Source organism: Amaranthus tricolor, chromosome 2, assembly GCF_026212465.1.
Source record: "Amaranthus tricolor cultivar Red isolate AtriRed21 chromosome 2, ASM2621246v1, whole genome shotgun sequence".
NCBI lineage: Eukaryota > Viridiplantae > Streptophyta > Magnoliopsida > Caryophyllales > Amaranthaceae > Amaranthus > Amaranthus tricolor.
In genome coordinates this window covers 36,958,206-36,978,212 of record NC_080048.1, presented here as the reverse complement: position 1 = coordinate 36,978,212, position 20,007 = coordinate 36,958,206, and the positions used below count along the sequence as shown (strand labels likewise).

Sequence of the window (20,007 nt, the reverse complement as noted above, 5' to 3'; positions counted from 1 at the left end):
TATCCATAGTTTTTTTATAAACGGAATACACTGGATAGGATGATGATGATGCAGAAGTTACTTTAATAAAGGAAGAACCACCATCCACGATATTTTTGTGTTAGGATATTTGTAAGTTTTAGGGTGTATGGGTAGATGGATTATAAACAAATATATGAGACACGGCCTATTTTCGTAATTTACTCTTATAATTTATTTTTTTATAAAATTTTCTATTATATATTATTAAAATTGTTTTATAGTTTTTCAACCTCTTACTTTTCAAATTCTGACTTCGCCCTTACAAACACTCTTTATTGTTCACTCTAATATTCCACAGTTTTTACTTTCCACATAAATAATATTTTATACATATAAATTAGGGGCATTTAAAAATATCCGGTTTGGAAAACCCGACCCGGATTATTCGGTATCCGGTTCTTGAAACCGGGTATTTTACCCGGTTAGTAAAAAGTGGATAATCCGGAGCGGGTACCCGGTTTCCAAACCGGATATTTAGGTCGGGTACCGATATGCTTTTTTGTAAATTCGGATATCCGATATCCGGTTTGTATTTTATTTTTTTATTTTTTTTTAATATACAAAAAATTATAGTGCAGCACCTCTTCATTTCTCATACAGTTCAGCGCCTCTTTTCTTCATTCCATTTTAATAAAGCTTCTGTCTTAAATTATATAGTTTGTGATACCAACTTGACTACCTAATTACTACTTCACTATAGCTTGATATCAGCTTGATATCATTTTAAAGCTTTGTCTTAAATTTCACGTCTTTATGTCTTATATTTTTTTTTTTATTATTCATGAACTAAATTAAGCAATGCTAGACAAAAAATATTAAAAAAACATTCAAATAAAATCTGGTATCCAGATCTGACCCGGATTAAATTGTGTATCCGAATTTCAGATCCCCGGTTTAATCCGAGTCAGAACCGGATCACATTTTCAAGTGTACGAAAAATCGGATATTCGGATTTTCGGATCCGAATCGATCCAATATACGGTTTTGAACACCCCTAATACAAATGATATATAAATAAGATGTTATATATTACTCCTTTTATTTCCTAAAGTTGTTCTCATTTGTTATTTTTGGTTGTTCCATTTATTATTCATATAAAAAATCTTTTTATTTATATAATAAATTTTCGACAAAATACCCTTATTCATCGTCACATTTTAATATTTTAATAATGTTTATGATCCCTATATATCTTTCACAAGCTTCATTTTAATATTTTATATAAGTTGTACTTGTTATCTTTATATTTTTTCCACTAATTTCCCATTAATATGTATTTTTTTTAATGTTTATGGTCCTTACTTTTCCTCCATCAAATTTATATGAAATAATATACATAAAAACTTTTATGCAACGGTTGCATAGATGCAATCACTCATGAATAGGCCAAATAGTCCCCGACCCTAAAAAATTTCAAATTTATCAATACTTTTATACCAAATCTAAGACTTAAAAGATCAAATTCAAGTTCTAAAAGGCCAAATTTAAGACTTAATAGACCAATTCTAAGACTTAAAAGATTGAATTCAAAGCTTTAAAGACCAATTACAACATTATCTTGGATTTGGACTTAAAAAAATATATTAAAAAAAGAAAATTATTGCATGATACGTAGAGCTGTTCAAAAGTGATCCGACACGAACATCCGATCCGAAACCGAAAGTAAACCGACCCGAAAATGTGTTCCTTTTTTAGGTTTATAGAACCGATATTACCTGACTCGAAGCTATACCCGAACCGGTTGACAACCGAAAATGGGAGAACTGAACCCGAGCTGTAACCGATTTTTCTAACCGACACGTAACTATTAACCGAGATTACCCGAACTTAATAGTGACCGACCCGAGTCATATCCGACCCGAATAATGCTCAAAACCGAACTCAATCCGGCTAAAACCGACTTAACCCGAACGAAGTTTAGATCGAACTGCTGTAAACCTGAACCAATTTTTTACATAGAAATATAATTGACTCATATGCAATCTTATTCTAATAAAGTCATAAATATTTTAATCAAATAAATTTTATAAATACATGGTTTCATATATTTAGAGTTAATAATCAATGGTCAATGTTTATTTAACTACTTTTAATCGAATTATATGAAAATTGATAGAACTTTATAATTTTAATTTCCGGTCAAATAAGTAAAAGTAACAATGTAATAATGATCACTAATTGATTTGCATTTTCACTATTTTGCTTTAAGTAAAGAAACCTTATCATCAATTAAAAAATGACTAACACCTTAATCTGATACTGACTCGATCAATAGTAATTAGTAATTCGCAATTCATAGCCGAATTCTACCTGAAAAATACCCGAACCCGATCTGCACCCGGTAAAACTGAACCAGTTATTAACCGATGACAACCCGAGACCGATAGAAACTCGACACGAACTTCAACCGACACCAAACTGATGCTAACCTGATAGCTCGAATAACTAATCTTCAACCGAACCGTCACTAACCGACCCGACCCGAGTATGACCCGTCGCAACACACATCCGAAATATAACCGAATCGAATGACACACGTCCTAAACCGATCCGATTACCCGAATGAACACCTCTAAATTGATACGGTCTCACCGAGAGACACATCTTATACATGAGTTAAATAGTCAATTTAATACATACTATGAAAATATAAGCTATTTATAGACTCCTTATTTGAAGTTGTCTTACCGAGAGACGTTATCTCATAAGAATAGCTCAAAAAAATTATATAAAACAAAATGATTGGTTGAGCCTTTATTGAGGTTAATGCTTGTAATTGGCAATTTAAGTACTCCTATTAAAATTGACATTTTACATTTTAAAATGGGTAATTTAAGATTTGATTTTGGGTGATTTTTGTAAAAAATATTGGATGGGCAGGTGGAGGTCTTATATATACGGCCGTTCCGAATAATACATCTACTATTAAAAGAATTCTATTTTTTAAATTTTCCTGAACATTTTTAAAAGAATTTGGTCGCGGAGCAAAGGTCGTTAAAGTGTGAGATTTTTAAAAGTATAATTTTAATATTAAAAATTCCCAGAAAGAAAAAAGTCAAAGAGAAAAAAACACAATATAAGTTGAAGTTCACCCATCTCCGTCTATCTTCTGTCCATTTATACCCACGAATCGCCTCTTCTCCTTCTATCTTCAAGCTTTTTCAGTGCAGAAATGGCGGCACTTCGAGCAGCATCATCCAACATAACTAGAAGAATCTCAGGAAGCAGTATCTATTCCAAAACCAGGCCATCGGAAGCTCGATGGATGTCTTCGTGGTGGAACCATGTTACTCCGGCACCCAAAGACCCTATTCTCGGTGTCACCGAAGCATTCTTGGCCGATTCTTCTCCCAACAAAGTTAATGTCGGAGTTGTACGTTTTTCTCTCAATTTCACTTTTTATGTCTTAATATATATAATCTTGCAACTTTCATTTGAATTTCTATTGTATCTGCGATTTTATGATTGAAATTAATGAAAATGTATGAAAATTATTCTAAATTCTTTGATATTGTGGATTTTTATGATTTTTAGGGTGCTTATCGTGATGATAACGGTAAACCTGTTGTATTGGATTGTGTTCGAGAAGCTGAAGCCAGAATTGCTGGTAACCTAAATATGTAGGTCATCTTTATTCTTCTTTTGATAAGGCATTACTGATTTCAAGCTATATCTGCTGTTAATTTAATTAATTTAGGAAAATTTCATTTTTCTAAAATTTTTTCAAATGGTAGCATCCAATTTATGCCTTATCCAACTGACATAACATTTTTCGTTAAATTCTTGTCAATTTTCGTTTAATTCACCGTATTGACATTTCTACCTTATTGAAGTGTTGGGTTCTTGTCGTTATAATTTGCCTAAATATTTTAGAGCATTGATAAATTAAAGGGTGATTTAAACGTCAAAATGGTAAACTAAACATTTGAGAGCATAAAAATGGTTTAAGACAAATTATAAAGACTAACAACTAACATTTAATAAGGGAACACTTAATAAGGGGTAGAAACGTCAAAATGGTGAATTAAACGAAAATTGACAAGAATTTAACGGAAAATGCTATAGCAGTTAGATAAAGCATAAACTGAATGCTATCATGCGGAAAAATCTTACAAAAGTGCTACCACTGTCGTTTCATGAAAGTTTGATACTACCATGTGGAACTTCCCTTTAATTTATTTTGTTACTTCAGGCTTAAATTTAGAGCGATTGCTGTTTTTCTCATTTCTTTTTAAGCTTGTGGAGTTACTTAATTGTTTGAATTTCATACATTGATGCTACCAATAGTTTAACATCCAAAAAATTTGAGCAAAGGCAAGGTACTAGGTTAGCTAAATCTAATAACTTAGTGTAGGAATCATGTACTTCCTCCGTTCCAAAATACTTGCAACATTTACTTTTTCACGCAGTCTAATGCACTAATTTAATCCTTAATATATATAATTATGTATAATAAAATATTATAAAAATTTGATATTAATAATCTTTGCATCAAGACGAATCAAATAAGATCTCATTTTATGTTTTAACTTTAAATTACAAATTAATCACAAATTAAGGGAGATAAGTGAATAGTGCAAGTATTTCCAATGTTGCGAGTAAATTGGAACGGAGGAAGTATAAGCCATAATGTATTAGTCGAATTTAGTAGCGGAGCCATTTTTGCCAAAAACTAATAAGACAAAAAGATGAGCTAGTGAAGATGTGGTAGGGAAAGGAACAATGGTCAACAAAAGAACTAAAGTGGCGCATTTGTGTAATTATTGATGTGTAATTGGACTTTTCTGTGGGTCATTGCTTCAAGTTATCTACTCCTTTGTAATTTGTGTGAATCATATTTGTTGATTACTAAAAGTTCTGACTTTCTTGTCTTGTTTATGTAGTTTTTAGTGGTGAGTAGTATAGTAGGAATCAGATTTGTTCTCTTTTTGGTTAGTCCATAGAGAAATGAAATTGTTGAAACTAACAAAAGTGGATTTATACTTCTGTAAGCAATGTGCTTATATCATCTTTAATTAAAGTTTGTGCCTAAACTTCCATTTGTTAGTGCTAGATTAAATGTGACTTAATTTTCGTCAGTAGTAATAAATGATAGGATTATTAATGGAAATCAATTTTTAGTGTTATTATACGTAGGAAGCCTTGTTTTCTTCGTGTTTTGAAAAGATTTTTTAGATGACATGAGAGTTCCTTTGCAAAACTACACTAATTGTTTTTCAGAATATACAACTTAAAATATTAAAAATCTAATTTGGAATAAGAATTTTTTTTTCTTTTCTTTCAATTGCTTTGGGGCCCATGTGCAATGTCTTATAGCCTGATCAAACATTTTCTGATTCAAAGTGTGCAAACTACTATAATCTCAGGCAGTGTTTGTATTCAATCATGACCACCTAGGTTCTTTAGATTCAGGCAGCCTTAAGTACTTGTAAATGCTCCTAATATACTGTTTTACTTGATAATAACCACATATTACTAATGTTGAAGCTTTAATCCCAAACATGGGTCAGCTACTTGAGCAAAGTACAGATTCGGTGAGGGTTTTCTTGTAAGAATAGTTGTGGAACATATCATTTACTTCACACTGTCCCACTTTTTCCTATTCACACCTCATATTAAGAAACTTTTTAGATTACTATCTTCATTTGGCAAAGAGGATATGGTTCAAATGTTCATGGATGACCATTGAGGTGTGTACTAAGGTGGTACTTTTCTTTACATTTGTTGAAGTGTCGAAGGCATATTGATGATTTTGAGAAATATTATTGTAAACAAATCTCTTTTTCCATATTGATTGCTAGATCTTGTGTGCTCCGCAAAGAATATCTATTTTACTACAAAACACAATGCTTCATGTTTTCTCTGGCTTTGAGCAATTTTACAATCCAGGAAGAGTTGGGAATGACTAATGAGGCAAAGTTCTCACTTAAGTATATATTTATTTGACCTTACTATCTTCAAGAATGCTCCTTGATTTATTATGATTTCCTAGAGACAATGGTGATAATGTTATGTCAGGTGCTGCTGAGAACTTTGATCTATTTCTCATGCTTTCCAACCACAGACTGCCACTTACTGGGAAGTGTCAGGGAATGTTACTAAATTGAAGTATTTTTTCCATGTAAAAGTTCTTTTGAAAAGGGTTGTAATGTAGGCTACTGAATGTACCAAATTTAATGCTGAAAATATTAATTAACCCTCCTTTTATGCTTGATAGGGAATACCTCCCTATGGGTGGAAGTAACCACATGGTTGAGGAAACTTTGAAGCTAGCTTATGGGGATAGCTCGGAGCTTATCAAAGATAAAAGAATTGCAGCTGTGCAGGCTCTCTCTGGTACTGGAGCCTGTCGGCTTTTTGCTGACTTTCAAAAACGTTATAAGCCCGAATCTGAAATTTACATCCCTATTCCAACTTGGTCCAAGTGAGTTTTCACCCATCCCCAACCAAGAAGGGAAGAGGAAATGTGTGTGTTTCTATTATCAAAGTATAGATGTTGACTAGTAATGTGGTTGTGCTATTTTTGAACAGCCATCATAACATTTGGAGGGATGCACAGGTCTCACAGAAACTATACCATTATTATCATCCAGAATCAAGGGGCTTGGATTTTTCCGGAATGATGAATGACATTAAGGTATAGAAGCGGATGGTATCTTACATTCATCACCTGAAAACTTTGTATCTTAGTATATGCTTAATTTATTTTTCCCTCTTAATTATCAGAATGCTCCAAAAGGATCCTTCTTTCTGCTTCATGCATGTGCTCACAATCCTACTGGGGTTGATCCTACGGAGGAAGAGTGGAAAGAGATTTCACAACTGATGAAGGTAAGAACTTCAATAATTTTTATGTTACTCTGTTTTTTTAATTTATTATCTTATTTCCTTTTTGATCATATCCAGGAAAAAGGGCATTTCCCTTTCTTTGACATGGCTTATCAAGGTTTTGCGAGTGGTGACCCAGAAAGAGATGCAAAGGCCATTAGGATTTTCCTCCAAGATGGTCATTTACTTGGAGTTTCCCAATCCTTTGCAAAAAATATGGGACTTTATGGTCAGAGAGTAGGGTGTCTTAGGTAAAAATTTGTGGTTCAATCAAAATTTCTGTCTTTTTGTTGTTATCTATGTTCTGTTTTATGTGCTTATGCTTGTTAGTCATTTGCAGTTGGAATACCAAAGTTTCAGATGTAAAATGTGTTTGTCCGTTTAACCTTTGTCCATCCGTTGCCCATTAGTTCACTTTATGTTGAGCCCAGTTATATGGAAAAATTTAAGTTGTAACCCCACAAATTACAGAAAAATCCTTTATTTTTTTTTTAATTTTACCTTTAAAAAAAAAACTTGTCAGTTTTCCATTTCTTATAAAAGTCATACCCTTTTCATTCTTCCATGTCTGCTGTTTTGTTCTATGCAAAAGTGTTAAATTGACCAAAGACCATTGTTGTTTTAGGGGATAGCTTTTTTCTAGCACTTTGGCCACTCCTACTAAATACCATATAGAAGGATAAACTTAAGTTCCCTTAGTGTTTTAGGTTTTCAAACTCTGAAATGGGTTTGCTGCCATGCCAATGCCCTTTGTAAACATGAGTTTGATTATATAATCATCATCATAGAAGAGAAGTTATCTCTATGTAACATCGCTGCTTCATTCCCCAACACTTCCAATTGTTATGGTGCTAACGTGCTCACAAGTAGAAGCTTTAAGTTGTAAGGCGTTGCAGTTTGCAGTAACTGCGGTCATTCTGAAAGGCCATCAGCCTTATTTGTTGATTGCTATATGGGTTCTCTTTGCCTGCTACAACTACAATGTTACATTCTCCAACTCCTCTAAAGTGGCTTCCAATTAGATGGGATATAAAAGCAAAGGAGAAAAATAATATTGCAAAAGCGAGCTTGAATATGCAGGAAATAAGATTGAAAAAGAAAATACGAAGATGAAAGAGGGATGGGGGGGAGGGGGGAGGGGGGAGGTTGAGAGAGAGATTTTATATCTTTGCAGAAAAGAAGAAAGAGTACAGAATAGTTATACTCTTCACCTGAGTATTCGAGTTACCCAGGAACTCTAAGAAATAACCTCTATATACAATCTTCATATATCTCTCTCATAGTCTTCCCTTTTCTTACATGTCCCTATCATAATTTCTGCCTGTTCCTTTTTTCAAAAAATCAAATCAACTTTCTCTTTGTCACTTAAGATTACAACATAGTTAGGCATTTAGGCTGTACCACCACCCACATTAACATTCTTGAGTTGGCTTTTCTGACTTCAGTGTAGTCAGGTTAGGTACCTTAGATGTTATTCCCTGGATTTCGATGTTGTTTGGAAAAGGATTGTAGGATTTGAGGACGAGGGGAAAGAGAGAAGAGGACTTGATTTTGTGATGATTCTACTTGGTGAGACATGGCTATGGCCACCTAAGAAAGACAATATGAAATGGTCAAGCATCTTAATCCATATTGGTGGAAGAATCAAAGATAAGGGTAATTCTCGGGATGATGTATGAAATTTAGAAGGAATTGTATTTGCAATACTCAAGGAGTTTGTAGGAAAGAGATGGGGAAGTACTAAACACTGTATCTGAAAGTAACACAAATAACATGCAATGAAATCGATAATTGAAGAGCTAAGGGGGTGTTCAGTTTGGGGGAAACATTTTTCTGGAAAACTATTCTTCCCATTTTTCTTGGGTTTGACAAGGGAAATAAAATGAAACATTGTTTTCCAAAAAAAACGTTTTTTAGTGACAGGGTATATGAATGGTTCCTTGATTTCTCCATATAATGGTTACAAGTTATCATACAAAAGAATACTACTCCCCAACACGAACGACTAGAAAAAAAAAAACTTCTATTTGGTATTCCAAAACTGGTTCTTTACATATTTATGCCTTTTCCCGCTAGCTGCGTGCTCAAGCCTTCTAACAAACTACCGACTAGCAATTCTTTTATCCCATTGTCCTTAACAAACTACACTCAATTGCTATTTAATGATCCCATATTTACCCTTGTTTTCCCTCCTGCATAATTGTGACGTATAGTAGGCTGCACTCACTGATTCCTTGCAGGTAAAGGAAGATTTGCTGAAGGAGATTGACCGAGTTTTTTTGGAGGGAGGGTCAGAGTGCTGTGAAAGGAGCTTTACATACTGACCTTGTATAATGATTTGAAATAGACTATGAACCATTGTGAAATAGACTATGACCTTGTATAATAATGATTCGAAATAGATTATGACCTTATATAATAATTTGTAAACTCTTAAATCTTCACACCAAAAACATCAATAAACTAGAATCAGATCATGGTGTGAGTTATAAATCACAAGTGTACCGTTGTGAAGACTTCTAAAAATTCGCCTATCAAAAAGAAAGGTAAAAACTGTCAAGGCTTAAATTAGGCTGCTATGTATTTTTCCATTGAAATTGCTATGATCAGATCAGACTGTTAACCAGTTCATGTAGTTTTATCTGTGTTAACAAAATAATTGTCAGTGTTCCATTTGAAATGTTTTGTAGATCTCTTTTTCTATTTCTGATCCCTTGTGTGATCCCAATCTTGCAGTGTGCTCTGTGAAAATGAACAAGAAGCATTGTCTGTTAAAACTCGAATGCAGCAAATTGCAAGACCTATGTACAGTAACCCTCCTGTCCATGGGGCACTTCTTGTCTCGATAATCCTAAGTGATCCAAATCTTAAGAACCTATGGCTTAAGGAAGTGAAGGTATGCATCTTGTGCCTAGCCTTGTAGTCTGTTTTGCTACAAGTTTTTACTGGCTACTTACATGTGGATACATGTGAGCTTAGTTACTGTATGGTTTGATAACTTAGAATAATATCAACGTGAGAACATGAGACAAACAACAATGCCAAAGCCTTAATCTTACTTTTAAAAGGTGCAAGGCGCAGTCAGGCGCAAAGGGCTTTAGAGTCTGGACGAGGCAAAGGTGTGGTGTTTTCATTAGAGGTTTGAATGTTTTTTGGGATACATGTGATATGAAAATTTTGTAAAAGAGGTTATTTTCTCAAGCTAAATAGGACTCAAATGATATGGATCTTTTTCATGTGAACTAAATGAGCTTATAAATAAAATACAAGAAAAGATAAAAAAGAAAAGATTAATTAATAATAAAGGGTATCATCACCACTCAAAATAAAACCAAGAAAAAAGGGACAAAACAAAAGGGAATGATAGGATAAAGTGATAAATCACATAGGGAAAACCTCGGATGTTGTCGAGAAGCGACTTTCACAGTTATGCTGATGGTTATGTGGTTGTGTCACCTATATTTCGGCCAGGGTAAAAAAAATCAATATATTTGCAATATAGTGTTGCACGTGATAGTTTGCACTTTGCACTATGATAAAGAAGGACCTGAACCTTTGAAGAGAGTGAAGTAAAGATGATGACAATATCAAAGAGAGTGAAGAGACCGTCTTAAATGGTCTTGCTCTCACCACTATAACCGAGCTTACTGAACTAGGCTTTTCCTTAGCTCAAGGGGTTTCAACTTATGGCTCAAATCTAATCAATTTTCTGCAATTGAGGGGTTTTGGTGGAATTTGGCTGTTAAAGTTTAGATAAGACTTATTTTCATAAAATCACCAGTTTTTTCTCGAGTTCTAAATCAATCCAAGTGCTCCTGTAAGTGCGCTCTCGGGTGGCTTCTCCTGAGCGTGACCAAAGCATTTTTTTCCATCACCTTTGTGCGGTTTTAAACTAAGGCCTTGATCCTAACATATTGTGTCGACCACATCAACCTAACTAAAACAACATGATTGATTCTTAGTAACGAAGCATATATTTTTTTTGGTCTTATCTAATGATAATTCATAATTACGAAATTTAATTCCAATGCTCATCCACCTTTTCCTTCAATCATTCTTATTAATATGGTACTACAAATCTCAATTCGACATGTCATTCTTCATTCTTATCGTCTTAGTCATTTTAGGCCTCCCTCTTATTAAAGTTCTAACCTTCTAAGCTCTAACCTTCTCAAAGTTTTGACCTCCTGGTGCATTTTTCAGTCTTCTTTGTACATGTCCAGCTAACATAAACGATTTTTCCTTGTTTTGCTTTCAATATTTGCAATTCAAAGATCCTTCAATGTTTGTATTTCAAATTCTAGCCTTTGAAGTACGTCAATTCATCCATCTAATCATATGCATCTCAACTACCCCTACATTTCTACAATAACCTCTTTTGAAAAACCAGCAAACGTATAGTAGAGCCAATGTATTTGCAATCCAGTAGAATTTTCACTTTTACTTAGTAGCACACCTTGGTGGTATAATATTACAGAATACAGATACAAATAGTGTTAGAAGTTTTGTTTGCAGTTGCGGTAATGGTAATGGTGATGTAGTGATTGGGGTTATGCCGTTGTCCTACTACCAAATGTTGGCGAACATCGTGAAATATCAATTAATTGGTCTAAAACGCATTTTATTTCACACCTTTCAATGCGGGTAGTATCAGTTCGATGGATTAGAAACCCATTCACGACTTGGCGGATATGATATGATGCAACCTTGTTTTGCACTATGGTCGCGACCTTCTATTTGGGTCCACCCGTATTGACTTGTATGCTTTACATCTTGATCAATAGCTTTGTTGTGGAAAAAAAAAAGATTTTGAAATACTTGGACGGATCTCCTTGGTATGTAACTTTAGAACACCTTAGCTATGATCATCCGCGCAAAAACGACATTCCATATTCTATGTTGTACTTCAAAAACCCTTTTCGTACTAATTTTTGCATCCACGTGTCTTGTTTTGTCTACTAACACGTTGTCATCAGCGAATACCATTCACTATAGAACTTTCTTCTGGATAGGTCTTGTTTTTGCATCTAGGACCAAGAATCTTAAAGTAGACCAATCGTGATTGGGATATCTTTTGTTGCTTCTCCATATATACAACAATGGTTTGTACATTCTCTCATTCATATCTTGGGTTATATTGAATTATTGATGTACTTTATGGTAAACTTTTATTTTCCATAATCCACTCAAGTACTTTGTGAGAAATGAGAGTTACCTAAAAAATAACCTTGGTATGAGGGAAGTATGAGATGAAATTTGATTGCCAAGATAATTAATAAAATGAAATTTGATTTCCCTTGCGGAGACAATAGGAGCTGCCTAGTTACCGGTCGAGCTAAGACTCCTCCTTTCACCGAAAAAACCTTTAGCATGAGGTTGACAAGGTAGGAGGATTAAGGTTTGGATCATTGACAAGATAAACGAATGTCACTCCATTGAAACAGTTGGGAGGGAATATTCATTATGGAAGATTGGACCTTGGACCTCATTTTCTTTGTCATGCTGCCATCTTCAAGATTCAAAAACTTTGACTTGATTTACAATTGATTTATATGGATGAAATGAACTTCAGGTCATGGCAGATCGAATCATTGGAATGAGAACAGCATTGCGTGAAAACCTTGAAAAGTTGGGCTCATCTTTATCATGGGAGCACATCACTAAGCAGGTAAAAAAATATTGCAAAAGAAATAGCATAAATGATTACTTATTTTCGTTGTCTCACTTCTATTGATAAATCAAATTTTATGGTTTGGATGAGCAGATCGGTATGTTCTGCTATAGTGGGATGACAAAAGACCAGGTCCATCGTTTGACTAGTGAATTCCATATATACATGACCGATAATGGCCGTATCAGGTGATAGTTCATTGTCAATAGCATGTACCAATTATCTTTTGTAATTACCTTTTCTTATACCATCTTCTCACGTTGCAGTATGGCTGGTGTTACAACAAAGAATGTCGAATATATAGCAAATGCTATTCATGAGGTGACGAAGTCTTCTTAAAAGGTACATGCAATCGCTGACTGCAGAGAATGCCCTTTGAGAATTTCTTTGTATACCAATAAAATTGATGTAAACATGAAAAAATTTTGCTGTCCCGTTTAATGACACGTTTGGCCTAAGAGGACCTTTCATTTGACGGTGATCCATTGAAGTTATTGTATTATTATTTTCCTACATTATGGGAAAATACGTTATCTGGAGTTCTTTTGATTTGGAGTTCTTTGTCACAATCTTTTGCTTGTCAAGTTAAGATAATAATACAGTGGCCCTTCATGAAGGACGATGAAAATATGAAAGGATTTTCCGAATCCATGATGTTTGGCTGCTGTAGTAAGAACTCTGCTATGTTTAACTTCAGCACTGGAGCAGGTGAAGGCTGCATATCAGAAATTTCCTAATCTGTATCAGTATTGGAAACAATACTTGACGCAGAAGTACATTTGGAGTAGGCTATACAATCTCTAAATGAGAAGTAATTAATTCTTTCTTTAGTTGTGAAAAATCAAATATCTATCACAAAGGTAAAAGAGAAAACTATTAACCACTAGATTAACTTATGATTCTCATAATAGAACAATGAACCCGAAAAAGATTGTTAGGCTTAGTATAGTATTCGAAGAGATATGGGACAATTTCAAAAGGGAAACAATGTGTAGACTGTAAAGCAAGATCTATATTCAAGAATTAAGATTCCATTGGATGAATATATATAGAAATCTTAGAATATGTGATAAATAAAGCAATATGTACTTGTAGCAAACTAAGGAACTCAAAAATATTTGTTGGCGTTGACTTTGCTCTCCGGGATGAGGTATGAGCTCGGGTTGACAGCTACCGCCAACATCGTAATTATACAAGGACTGGATAATTTTCACAAGCACAACTAATGTCAGAATATTACTGCATTTGAAAATCCCCTTAACGCAAGCTATACTTTTGAGAAATCTGAGTACCGATATCAATGGTAGGAATATCGACACTAGAACTATATGATGCCCACTCGCGAAAAACAGGATACGAGCCTATCTTAGGTACGGAGCATAAATTCTATGTAGACACGAGTGCATTTTAGATTAGGCGCAAAAAAATGTCATACAAGCTACAGCCTGCATACCTTCAAACCCCCTTAATGTTAAGGCTATTCTTCATTGTAGCACCCTACCTAAGCTTAAATATAGATTGCATCTTTGTTATATTCCTTCCTGATACGCTTTTACCATGAAAACGATGTACAGAGTCTAACATACAGTTACATAGGGACCGAATTTCTGCAGCGCAAGCCAAATGGCTAGTATATGTATACAATTTTGTAGGGTGAGCTAAAACCGCTTCATATAGCCCACAAGTTTCACCATTACAAAAGCCGGGAAGTACTCCTTGGAATTTCACCACCCTCCAACTTTACCTGCTCCACCTTCAAAGTTAGATCTATGCTATCCAGGTAAAGAAAAACCCATTTGCCGCCTCATATGTTCCGGTACTAGTCGGTTTATCAGCTCCGGTGGAGTTCCAGCTAACTGCACGAAGAAGATATAAAGATATTGATTATCATCATACCGAATTAGATTTCACTACTTACAGCCCAAGCCGGGGTTCAAGCTTTCAAATGTAAAAAAGGAGTATAAAAGGAAAAAAAACGTTAGTGATACACGATTGAAGACTTACTTCCTGCTTAAAGTTGAAAAGAGGAGGGAACGGACGCCCGTTAGGAAGACGCACATTTGGCTCCCGAAGTTCATCAAAGAAAGGATGAGCACATGCTTCCAACTGTCGGCCAAAAAAGGAAATGGATTAAGAAAAAGTAAGTTGCAGATCTTGCAAAAAAAAGGTAAAAGTAGCAAATACAACGAAGGTACTATTTAGGAAATGCAGTTCTAATTAGTCCGCAATACCTTAAATGCACCATAACACATCCCTTTCGTGTTCAGGAAGAAAGGGGATTTACGTCAAGGTAATGCCAAACATACAACACTCAAAATATGATATATACGATGAATTGTTACTTACTGCAGTGCAACGAAGACTAGGAGAATACTGAAGTAGACGAGAGGCAAGATCAATGGCTTCAGGTGGCATTCTCTTGTGAAAAACCTGTAACAAAGTACGACACGTCAACACCTTTAAATATACGGCAAACAAGGCTGACAAATAGCTTTAGAGAATCATGATAGACATTTGCGTAGACAAATGATACACGCCGAAATAGAGAACATATATAACTCTTATATTTCAAGTGCAAACAAGGTAGATGTTAATGTGATTCCTTGGATATAATAATCATAGAACTACATAAACAAATGGCACATGTAGAAACACACAAATTAAGACCTTGTGTTGTTTCCGTCAAAACGTTTCAAGGATCAAAGCATTTTATGATGTGGCACTACATATGACAATCGGGTTAGTTGGAGCATGTATCACTTTTTCTGGGTAATTCTCGTTGCCCCCTCCCCTTCCCCAGCCTATTCTGTACCCAAAAAAAGACACGACACCGAACACCTTTCAAAGAATATGTATCCTACAAAAAAAATCATAGGATAACACCACAAGATGTCAAATGAGCGTCTCGGAATAAAGCAGAATGTGACTGCTCAACAATAAAAAGCAAGCTCTAGCCACTTGATCATCTTAAGCTTTCTACATAAATCAATCTTGCTACACCAATTGCCCATATCATAGTGTAAAAAAGCGGTAACGGTCGTGATCGTGGTAACGGAATGCTGATGCATTAACGGGAGTGATACAGTTATCATAGCGCCTAAATATCGGTCGAAAACACAAGATATCCCTAGATACGGCCCAAAATGCAATTATTTTAATACCTTTACAACACGGAAAATTCCGGTTTGTTTATTTTGAAAACCTTTACAATGCAGCCGATGTAATGTGGCCCTGTTTTTACTCCATATACATTCCATTATAGGAACATTAACAAATAATGTATATTGAAGTAAGATCCACATCAAAAGAAAAAAGAAAAATGAAAAATAAGAAAAGGTAGCAAGGGTACCTTATGCCACGGATGTGCTTTGATTTGTGGGAACCTAAAATCAGTATAGTTGGGATTCATGCATCGAATTTCCTCTCTAGTTGGAGTACCAAGAACCTGCGAAATGACAAAATATCAAAACAATCAGTAAAGATCACGATCACTCCATAAACACAATTTGCAACGGCTTCGACAAGAATATTAGGTTTTGACCTTAATTATCTCCACAAGTTGATCCACAGCGTTCTCACCAGGGAACAACGGCTGTCAAGAAATCACGAAAAAGGATATAAGAAAACTTAACAGAATAATGGCATGGGAGCAGCAGCAGAAAAAGACCGTGCCACTTTTCCAAGAACAATATTTAAGTAAAATTTTAGTACAAAGCCAACCTGGCCAAGAAGAAGCTCTGCAAGAACACAACCAGCTGACCATATATCAATAGAAGATGTATATTCTGTTGCACCAAATATTAGTTCTGGTGCTCGGTAATATCGAGAACATATATATGATATGTTTGGTTCTCCCTTAACCTAAAATCCCGAGAAGCAAGATTGGTCAGAGTAGATGGAAATGTTTTGAAAGGCTAGGTACGATTAAAATTGACATCTCTTCACCTATAAGAATATAGAATATTACCAGAGCTTTAGCACTTCCAAAGTCACAGATTTTGAGCTGGTGTGTGAGGGGATCGACCTGGGAAAGACAATGCACACATCAGCGTGAAGAGAATCGCTACATTAGTTCATCAAAAGCAAAGTACAAGATGATATAGATCACATACAAGGAGATTTTGTGGTTTGATATCTCTATGGCAAACACCATGAACAGTATGGATGTACGCCAATCCCCGGAAAATCTACAATTTCAGTTGAACTTATTGATTAGGATAAGAAACAAGATACGGTCATGTTCGGAAACAAAAACATAACAATAAGACAAAGCATTAATGAAGCGCCGCAACTATAGTTTTCATCTACAAATCCTTTCGACCCTCGTTTTGCAAACCTACGTGACTCTAACTACCAACGGGAAAAGTAAAATCTGAAAGCATTAACACCAAAAGCACACGGTCTCCAAGTCGGGTAGTTTATTCTTAAACACAACATATGGCATATATCCAAACTACCCTTCCGATGTTTTTGCCTCTTAGCTAATGGTGCCGGAATTTTCTCATATTATTATGTCTTACTTCAATCGCCATCAAACTACAAAAAATTTCCATAGAAATGTCCAATGAAATTCTCTTTTTTACCACCGAGGACAACATTCTTTACTCCATGATCACATTGTATTGTTATGCATTGTGACAAGCTTTCTAAATGAAAAATTAAAGTCACGGGTATTTTTTATCATGTCATGTATTGAATTATTACCTTGTAGAGTCTATTAACAACTTAATAACTAAGATAAATATGGTAACGACACAAAAACCGAAAAAATGGTAATGGAAAGAGAGAAATTACTTGATATGTGTATAGCTTAACATAAATAAGAGGCATCCTTTGATTTGCCGTACTATAATGCTTGAGAACACGATACAATGACTCCGGTACATATTCCATTACTAAGTTGAGAAATAGCTCATCTTTACTGGTAGTAGAAAAGAAACAATGCTTGAGGGAGATCACATTGGGATGATCAAGTAAACGCATCAATTGTAACTCTCGATTCTTGTAACGTCTATCCTGCAAGACTTTCTTAATTGCAACGGTTTCTCCCGTCTCCAAACACCTTGCCTATAAAATTACAAACATGTCATGAATGAGTTCACACCAAGCAATATAAATTGACATAAACACTCGAGAAAACTCCAAATTCGTACCTGAAACACGACCCCAAATGATCCAGTTCCAACAACACGTTCCGCCATATAACTGATGGTCTGCCAAATAAAGCCAATAAGACACATACTCCTTATTCTCTAACAAACTTAACCAATTTTTGCAGTAATTCACAACTGACAAGAGTCATTCTTATTCCTTACCTGTTTTGGCTCACCATTTTTGCCCCCAATGGTTGTGGAAATAATATGGCCAGTAACCTGATCATTTCCTTGTATTACAATAGGAGACATTTCCTGCAAACCAACAAGAGCAAACCCAACCGAATAAGCTCAAATGATTTCACACAATACAAACCATATTGAGGCAGAAATTCACAATGAAGCATTAAAATTGTATGATGAAATTATTAGAATATTTGGCTTCTGTACCATATCAAGGAACCAATTCAACCAAAAGCTTAAATTTATGGTTGAGGCCCCAGGATATATTATATAATCTAATACACCCCCTCACACGAGAGCTTTTTGGCTAGAAGTGTGGATGCAACACCGACCCTTCTCATACATGGCGTTAAATATTCCACTTCAAATGAGAGGTGTTGAGATTCGAACCCGTGACTTCTTGTCATGGTATTGGAAGCCAAATATTCTAATAGAAATTTCCATCTTTAACATACTCTATCTAAGAACACACCATATTTATTCAAGGAAATATCATTACACAAGAACAAAGACAACTCAAACGATGAAAACAACTTGATAAATTAGTAAAGAATCTGAGAATAATGACCTAAAGAAGCAAACAACAATAACCATATAGAGAAACTAGCTTAACCAATAATAGTTCTTACAATGAAAAAACTTTACCTAAAAAAGGGGGAAAGCTATCAAAAAGCTCACCCACAAGTAAAAAAAAGGATACAAAAGGGATAAGTTTTGTAATGTTGTAGCAAGAAGAAAGATTCTAACCTAATTTTGTAAACAACCCAGAAGAATTAGAGATCTGGAATAGGGATTCTCAACCCAAAAAAAAGGGAAAAATTAAAAATTGATGGAACCCTAAATAGCTAATTAGTAAAGTAGCTCAACTGAAATGCAGTCAAATCAATTTCAACAACTATCAGTGACCAAAAGCATAACTAATTTTCATGATTCAAACTTAAACAACACACAAAATTAGCTAAAAGGTCAACAAAAATCAATCACCAGCATAAAAAATACAATACCCCAAAAACCCCCAAAAAAAACCCAAAAAAACCCAGAATTCTTTGCACCAAAAGAAGCGAAAAAATTTGTAGATCCCACAAAATAAACCAAAATAAGCAGAAAAAAAAGTGAAAGTAAAACCTTATCATCAGACATGGAGTGTTGAGAAGGATGAAGAGGTTTGTTAGTAGAAGGGAGAGAATCAGGAGGAGGATTATGGGTTTGATGAGGTACTACTGGCATGGAAGCCATGTGAAATCCAGCTCAAGCTTTCTCTTTCTAACAATTATATTAATGGGTTTTTCTCACTCTAAAATTCCTCAATGGTAGACTCAAAATAACAATTCACAAAGACATAAAGGCTTAAACTTTTTCTATTGCTTACTGGTATGACTGTCTCTTAATAGTGTTGTACAAACACCACTGTTTTTCTGTATTTTTTGAAATCTTTTTCTCTTTCTTACTCACTCATAACATGGATTGGGTGGATAATATTCAACTACTTCTAGTTCTACCCTTGTTGGAGAATTTCAGTTATGGCAGGAGTTGTTAAATTCATGTGAATTTTGCATAATTTGGGGAGTGGTCATATGTTTTTGCTTTGACCACCAATCAATAATCATCCTTTCATTATTTTTCACAAATAAACTAGATAATAATTACTGTAGATAAGAAAAGAGAGAATTAATTATTGATGGGCACCGAAAATTAAACTTCTAATCTATGATCTTATCAATCACCCAACCCTCAATTCTAAGTTTTGGATTTTTACATTTGGTTGAAAAAGATGCAAGTAGAATAAATGAGATAAGCTAGATAATAATCACTATATATAAGAAAAGAGGGAATTGATTATTGGTGGGCACTGAGCATTGAACTTCTGAGATTGAAATACAAAGTTATCGACCATTGTTGTTCATTATACTAATCCATAATTCTGATCAATCACCCAATCCTCATTTTAAGTTTTGAATTTGGTTGAAATTTGAGCAAGTAGAATAAATGATATAAGTATAATATTTTAACATGTAAGCAAGTTTAGTTGATAAAATCAGGTTGATCTGAAATTATGATTTGTGTATGAGAATAGAATTTAGATGGTGTTTGTTTTGGTGGACTCTGAAATGGTGATTGTAATTTTAAATTGGACTGTTTATTTAAAAATAA

The 20,007-nt window shown here is 34.6% G+C and overlaps 2 protein-coding genes across 3 annotated transcripts; one reads left to right on the top strand and one right to left on the bottom strand.

The window, feature by feature from the left end:
* The first annotated feature begins 2,858 nt into the window (after positions 1–2,858).
* On the top strand, positions 2,859–13,059 carry LOC130806227 (aspartate aminotransferase, mitochondrial). Its single transcript, XM_057671225.1, has 10 exons — positions 2,859–3,394; positions 3,556–3,641; positions 6,239–6,445; positions 6,553–6,658; positions 6,748–6,852; positions 6,928–7,100; positions 9,586–9,745; positions 12,422–12,517; positions 12,614–12,708; positions 12,787–13,059. Exons 1-10 carry the CDS (start codon positions 3,194–3,196, stop codon positions 12,857–12,859), a joined length of 1,302 nt encoding a protein of 433 aa, XP_057527208.1. The 5' UTR covers positions 2,859–3,193; the 3' UTR covers positions 12,860–13,059.
* An 848-nt stretch (positions 13,060–13,907) lies between these two features.
* On the bottom strand, positions 13,908–19,622 carry LOC130806228 (shaggy-related protein kinase eta). Of its 2 annotated transcripts, none has more exons than XM_057671226.1 (12): positions 18,982–19,622; positions 17,836–17,928; positions 17,674–17,733; positions 17,315–17,587; positions 16,633–16,707; positions 16,488–16,544; positions 16,241–16,381; positions 16,062–16,112; positions 15,870–15,965; positions 14,867–14,950; positions 14,525–14,626; positions 13,908–14,376 (listed from the first exon to the last, which is right to left on the bottom strand). In XM_057671226.1, exons 1-12 carry the CDS (start codon positions 19,090–19,092, stop codon positions 14,293–14,295), a joined length of 1,227 nt encoding a protein of 408 aa, XP_057527209.1. In that variant the 5' UTR covers positions 19,093–19,622; the 3' UTR covers positions 13,908–14,292. The 2 variants fall into 2 exon arrangements, with proteins under 2 accessions (XP_057527209.1, XP_057527211.1); XM_057671228.1 differs by having other exon boundaries at positions 19,226–19,562.
* Positions 19,623–20,007: the final 385 nt, after the last annotated feature.

What these genes read in the sequence shown, in the direction of transcription:
- LOC130806227 (XM_057671225.1), top strand. Translation starts at nt 3,194, where the DNA reads ATGGCGGCACTTCGAGCAGCATCATCCAACATAACTAGAAGAATCTCA. An exon ending in ACAAAGTTAATGTCGGAGTT is followed by an intron (nt 3,395 to 3,555) that starts GTACGTTTTTCT and finishes TATGATTTTTAG; the next exon opens with GGTGCTTATCGTGATGATAA. An exon ending in TATGGCTTAAGGAAGTGAAG is followed by an intron (nt 9,746 to 12,421) that starts GTATGCATCTTG and finishes AATGAACTTCAG; the next exon opens with GTCATGGCAGATCGAATCAT.
- LOC130806228 (XM_057671226.1), bottom strand. Translation starts at nt 19,092, where the DNA reads ATGGCTTCCATGCCAGTAGTACCTCATCAAACCCATAATCCTCCTCCT. An exon ending in CATTTGGGGTCGTGTTTCAG is followed by an intron (nt 17,588 to 17,673) that starts GTACGAATTTGG and finishes GTAATTTTATAG; the next exon opens with GCAAGGTGTTTGGAGACGGG. An exon ending in TTGGAAGTGCTAAAGCTCTG is followed by an intron (nt 16,382 to 16,487) that starts GTAATATTCTAT and finishes TCGGGATTTTAG; the next exon opens with GTTAAGGGAGAACCAAACAT.